The 5,845-nt window shown below is 34.2% G+C and overlaps 1 protein-coding gene across 1 annotated transcript; it reads right to left on the bottom strand.

Annotated features, from left to right (window-relative positions):
• Positions 1 to 429: 429 nt before the first annotated feature.
• On the bottom strand, positions 430 to 5,765 carry LOC107489677 (damage-control phosphatase At2g17340). The gene is made up of 12 exons (XM_016110428.3): positions 5,459 to 5,765; positions 4,433 to 4,498; positions 4,157 to 4,223; positions 3,931 to 3,999; positions 3,472 to 3,612; positions 2,984 to 3,112; positions 2,791 to 2,877; positions 2,244 to 2,318; positions 2,067 to 2,144; positions 1,867 to 1,944; positions 921 to 983; positions 430 to 830 (listed from the first exon to the last, which is right to left on the bottom strand). Exons 1-12 carry the CDS (start codon positions 5,626 to 5,628, stop codon positions 747 to 749), a joined length of 1,107 nt encoding a protein of 368 aa, XP_015965914.1. The 5' UTR covers positions 5,629 to 5,765; the 3' UTR covers positions 430 to 746.
• Between the last annotated feature and the right edge of the window lie 80 nt (positions 5,766 to 5,845).

The raw sequence follows: 5,845 nt of genomic DNA, 5'->3' as shown, positions 1-5,845 counted from the left end.
CATAGTTTAACACTTGAGAAGAGAAATTATAGTAGTCATGTTCAAGACAAGAATCCCACTTTAATCATGAAAGCTTATGCAAAATCCAATCCTTGTAGAATACGTCTCCTTCTGTTTATTAAGGCATCTATGCACTACAAACATTTGGCTATGATCAATTCAAATAATAACAAATTATTATTATAAACACAAAGGGATGTAATCACATTCTCATAACAATGCATGTTAATTGGTCCTTTTGACTTGTCATTTAAAAAAGAAAAAAAAACCACAAGTGGCTCCACCCAAATTCGGATTAGTGAAAGTTACTTGAATTATTAAGGACATAACTAATATCATTAGTGAAATTATGTCATATGTGTAACAAGATGTGAAAGTAAAAGAAAAAGTTTGACACTACTCATGATAAAAGTATTATTCCGAAGTGTGTAGGCTTTGAAAATAGTGTTATGATAATTATAAGAACAAAATTGAAACAAAAAAACAAACTGAATATTTCAATACCTACATTATAGCTTCATCATCATGAAACCAATTCATATGTGTAGAACTACTTTTTTTTATTACAAGTAAAATGTATGATTTTTTTCCCTTCAATCCTCTCTTTTAAAACTAAAATGATATTGAAGAAAAAGCATTAGCTTCATGCTGGTATGTTCTAAAGTTGAAAGATTCAAACTAAGACAAAGTGAAACTATGCAGCAATGGAAGAGAAGAGAAGAGATGAGAAGAGAAAAGAATGAGACTTATAAACTTGAGACTTCATTGTATTTGAAAACACAATCATACAAACGTCCACCAAGAAATTGTGCAACTTCAGAATGTTTCACCTACACAAATGGCAGCAGCAACAAAGATTCAGAGCTCAATAATTTCATGTGATAAAGAAACAAGGAACATAAATTAGTTAAATGCATTACCATCCCAATCTTGAGGGAGTCGCATTTAAATTGAGCATAGAGATTCGTTTCTATTCCGCGACCCTGACAACAGAATAAAGGTCGGCGTTTATGATGCGATGTAGAATTCAATAACAAACTTTGGACTATTTCTAGGATTTTGGAAAGGGAATACTGAAAGCAATGAAATTTGTTTCTTATTTTTCACTATTTTTTAACAAAATTATTCAAACAAGAAATAGGAACGAAACCAAGAAGACCTTCTAATCTTTGTGAATATGCAAATAAGTCAAAACAATCTAGAGGGGCTCAAAATATTTGAAAGATAAATGTGGAACACAAGTATGAAGGGATATACCATCAACATCTTAAATGAAATTGGATACACACAACAGAACAAGGATAACTGGGAAACAACTAAACAAGCAATCTTGAGAAATTACAAGATATGAATATGTATGTGTCTGACTAATTCCGATTGGCCAATAATGAAATATCTGTCGAATATTGTGCCACTAAATATTAAGAGAAAAAAATATGATCTTAATCACTTCATTATCTGGGTACCAGTTTTATGTTATCTTCAGGTTTATAAGTTGTCAGTATCATTATTATTTTTTTTATTTAGATTATTACAAAATGTTCTAACTCCATAAAGGCATAACATATATCTATGGATTGTGCAGTCCAAAATGATTATGATGTATCTTAACAGACTCCTCCTGTTTTATTGCCTCGGCCTTCCGATGCGAACGTTTGGATCCCTAATAAGAACTATCTTATTACCTTGTATATAAGTTGATAATTAATTCAAACTTCGAAAGACTACTGATACCACCATATACCTTCTAACCAAAACATTACTCCCCTTGTTATCCTACTTCACTTCAAGTATCAAAGCCCGACAAAGCATCTAACAACAATCAATGCAATAGAAGTTTCCCACAATATCCAAGGAAGAACTTACCATCCCTTCTAAGATGACAAAATCTGCATCACTGGCAAGGTAAGCAAGCTCTTGTGACACTCTTGTAAGATCAATGACCTGCAATCCGTTGAACGAAGGAAGAGAAAGCAACAAAATCATTACAAAAATTTGATGATCTGATACATCCAATCAAAGTACTATAATTTTCAAAACATAAAAAGCATCGTTCATTTTCTTACAGGTAAATCATTGCCGGAGTTGGCAATTAAAAGATTTGAAATACTGACACCCATGAGATGTCCTTCTTCATCTTTTAACTGGAAAAGATCATGATAGAGTTAGAAAAGAATATCGTGATATCCCCTCAAAAAGAGAATATGGTTATACCAAAAGTTTACAAAACTTCTTTTAATTACCTTTGATATAATTTCAACTAGCTCTGGATAAGTCACATCATTGATGGAAGGTAATTCATTAGCAGCCAATACAACCTGCATTCAAAAGGGAATTGCACAAAATATATAGAAGGTGGAAGCTATGAATCACATGCTTGAAAAGCAGTTTCAGTTTCAAACTAGATTCAAAAGAGGCAAAGACTACACCTACAGAAGAAAAGAGGAAATACTTTTGTGGCAATGTACAACAAAAGCTTCACTTCAGTGCATTTTGCTGGAATACAAATAATATTTATAGACATTTTTGTAATATGCTTGATTTAGGGTAAGGTTAGGTATTTAGCTTCTTTTGATGTAAAGAACACATCCATTTTCAGAAAATGGCTATGTTGAATGATTAGGCCACTTTGCTCTGTTGAACTTTGCAATTTTCTTTGTTGGTTTACATTTTGTCCTAATATTATGGATGATTACTATCCTGTCATCTTTTTGGAACTTTCCCTCTTCATTTTGATGAATCAATATTTTATTCCAAAAGAAAGAGAAGAAAAAGGATATGTTATCAAACCTGACTCCCACGCCGAAGCAGCTCCCTTGCAAATGGCAGTATACCCAAAATGATATCTGCACCAGAATTATCTACGAATATGATAACCTGCAATGCAAAAGGAGACAGATTACAGCAGAAGAACTGCAGAGAATATGACAGCAGACATATAACTAATGATAAAATTGTATCTATCAATGTGCATGAAACTTGCCTTCTTCCATGACTTCTTGCTCCATTTCGCCTTAAATTTGTCAAGATCATCAATAACCCAAGGCCGAGGAACAAGGTTCTGACAACTAGCTAGAAAGGACATCCCATCCTTGGAGAAAACCTCTGCAAGCTTCAAGAAATTGAGAGAAGAATAAGGTAATGCATAACTAATTCTCCAAATTCCCGCATATATGATTATAATAAATAACACAACAGTTGCCTCCTTGTAAACCAATAAACGCAGACCACGGTAAAGTTATTACGAGTATATCTAGTTTCCCATGCAAAATTTTCAGCCTATGGCTCCATATAAAGATGAATTAGGATAATTTCAGTGGAAGGAAAAGGGGAGGCATAAGGATCTCTTCAGGGACACAAACCGCAGCTTACCCAAATTCCAAATATGGTTGATGCTTGACCAAGTAGATTCCAAGTTGGTCAAACATTTCTTAACTCTAGTTATTCAACAGTTATTAAAAGAACACATACCTGTGCCGAGCCAAGATCAAATATGTTTCCAGCAAAAATTCCTCTAACAAGATTCTCAAGTCGCTTGCCTTCATCTTCAATGGCATCGTTAAGGCGAACAACATCCCCAAATAGGGAGATGGCTTTTGCATTTTCTTCATCCTGTTGCATTCAAACACAAAAGGAATGACAAATCTGGAGCTAATAAAATGCACCATCCAATGATAATGTTAGCACCCACACCTTCCCCTCCTTCAGAACTGATAACATGCTAAAAGTCTATTCTACTTTAGCTAATAAATTTACACCTTTCAACCAACTCTATATAAAAAAATTCCACCCCACTATGCTTCACAAGTTGGCAAAAATTTGACGTTACTTTAATCACTACATAAGATAGACATATGCTTTTCCTCTACTTTGTAATCCATAGTTAGATATATAATTAGCAGATAGGACTGAAACTGCAATTAAACTTACCTTGACTTTTTTGAAGATATCTGTGAATCCCAGTTCTCTAAGTACTTGCTCACGAAGTCTGCAGAGGAGCTAGAACATAGCCCAAGGCACCAGACACCAAAACATAAATAAATAAATCAACAGAATTAGGCAAATCACCAAAATGCTAAATTTTGTTTGGATTAATTTTTTTAATTCATTTTTTATATTATTTTACAATTTCATTGATAAATAGTACAGAACATACGATACAATCAGGTGGCCCGCCATGACTTTCGGGATCTTTCTTCAAATCTTCAAGTATGTCACCATACCTTTTTCAGGAAATGCACAAATAGAAGATGCAATTAGGAAATCCCATACCACAAACCATTGCATACTTATAGCATAGAGGAGTGTATAAGCCTTATAATACAATGATACATGACAAACGTTATCCCTAGATAATATTCAAAAGTAAACTGATGTGATCTCTTCCATGCAACAAACTTCTCAAATTGGAGAAAAGGGAGGGGAAATTCACCTTTGAGCAAATTTTTCAGCCTTAGTCGCAGCATCAGAAACAGAAGGATCACTCTCGGCACGCTTTCTGTCAAATCAAAGCTAAACCGTATTGTGAATGGGAAACAAGCAAACAAGAGTCCTTACAATAAAATAAAAATCTCATATTTCACTAAAACAACACCACTGAGTTGCTCTAACTTAATACAATGTGAAGGTTTTATAAAAGCACATGGATGAACTCAGTAATTATTATAGAAACATTCATTTCTCGAACACTCCTAAACAAGGACATTTTTAGTCCATTGCCAATAGTAATGCCTTTCACCTACTAGTAACACTCAACTTCTCTTAAAAGAAGCTTCTTCTATATTACTCATACTGCAACAACTTCTACATCATACTTAGAATTATTAATTTATAAATTTATTCAAAAGTCAAGGAATAAGTTATATCATAACAACGGCAAGCAAATTGTACCACTTTGGCAATGGCAACTACTTCCGCACCAAGAATAAGTCCTTTTAGTGTGTCTTACAACTGCCAAGATGCTAATGCTATGCTATCTCAAATCTTATAAAAGGATAATGTCATAGCCAATTCAACATGAACCATTACAACCAAAGGCATTTGGTTGAAAATGGAAAACATAGTTAAAACCACCAAGTACACCAGCAGAAATTTTTGCATAACTTCCAATGAATAAGGGGAAAAAAATGATGCAGCACTAGTAATACTACTACTGTATTAACTATTAACAATTCAGATTACCATAACAAGTACAAGATCAAACAACGAAATCACTAATCTACGCCAAAATTTCACAGAGTAATAGTGCCCAAGCTAAACCATAACAATTAAAGAAAACAGAACAAAAATGCAATGCAAAAGTATAAATTTTTATCTCAGAAATGAACAAAAACACGCCACTTACGCTCAAATTGAGCACAAGGGTATATGATAAGAAACATTCTAAAAAAGATGCTTGCGAATCATAGAGCGAAAACCAAAAAGGAAAGAACTTGAAGAAGAAGAAGAAGAAGGGTACTTGAAGGAAGGGATGGAGTTGTAGAAGAGATCAATCCAAGAAATTTCGGTGGGAGTGGGCTTGCGAGGATTATCGGAGGGGAATCTGTAGGGAATGGTGCAAGCTCTGTAGTTTGCTTCGATCGGCGTCTGCAGCAAAGGGAATTCCACCAGCTCCGATGCGCTCTCCATAAACCAATTATCAATAATCGATCGGAATTGGGAGAAGGAATCGCAGAAGGGGGTGGGGGGTTCTTTGATTCTGCTTTTGGTGAACTCTGGAAATCTGCTTTATCTGTAGTTAATTTAGAGTCAGTGTGTCAAGCTCTTTAGTGTGTCAAGCTCTTAAATTTGGAACCTTTTTTTTTTCTTCCCATTTTTATGTTAATTGTTCCTCTCTTTTTTTTTT

This window comes from Arachis duranensis, chromosome 5 (assembly GCF_000817695.3).
Source record: "Arachis duranensis cultivar V14167 chromosome 5, aradu.V14167.gnm2.J7QH, whole genome shotgun sequence".
In the NCBI taxonomy this organism is placed as follows: domain Eukaryota; kingdom Viridiplantae; phylum Streptophyta; class Magnoliopsida; order Fabales; family Fabaceae; genus Arachis; species Arachis duranensis.
Note: the sequence above shows the minus strand (reverse complement) of the source record. Positions and strands in the feature narration are given on the sequence as shown.

Excerpts from the sequence above, each read along its gene's own strand:
- LOC107489677 (XM_016110428.3), bottom strand. The coding sequence starts at position 5,628 with ATGGAGAGCGCATCGGAGCTGGTGGAATTCCCTTTGCTGCAGACGCCG. Across the intron at positions 2,145-2,243 it reads TAGTTGAAATTATATCAAAG|TTAAAAGATGAAGAAGGACA; the intron begins GTAATTAAAAGA and ends GATCTTTTCCAG. Across the intron at positions 1,945-2,066 it reads ACTCCGGCAATGATTTACCT|GTCATTGATCTTACAAGAGT; the intron begins GTAAGAAAATGA and ends AACGGATTGCAG.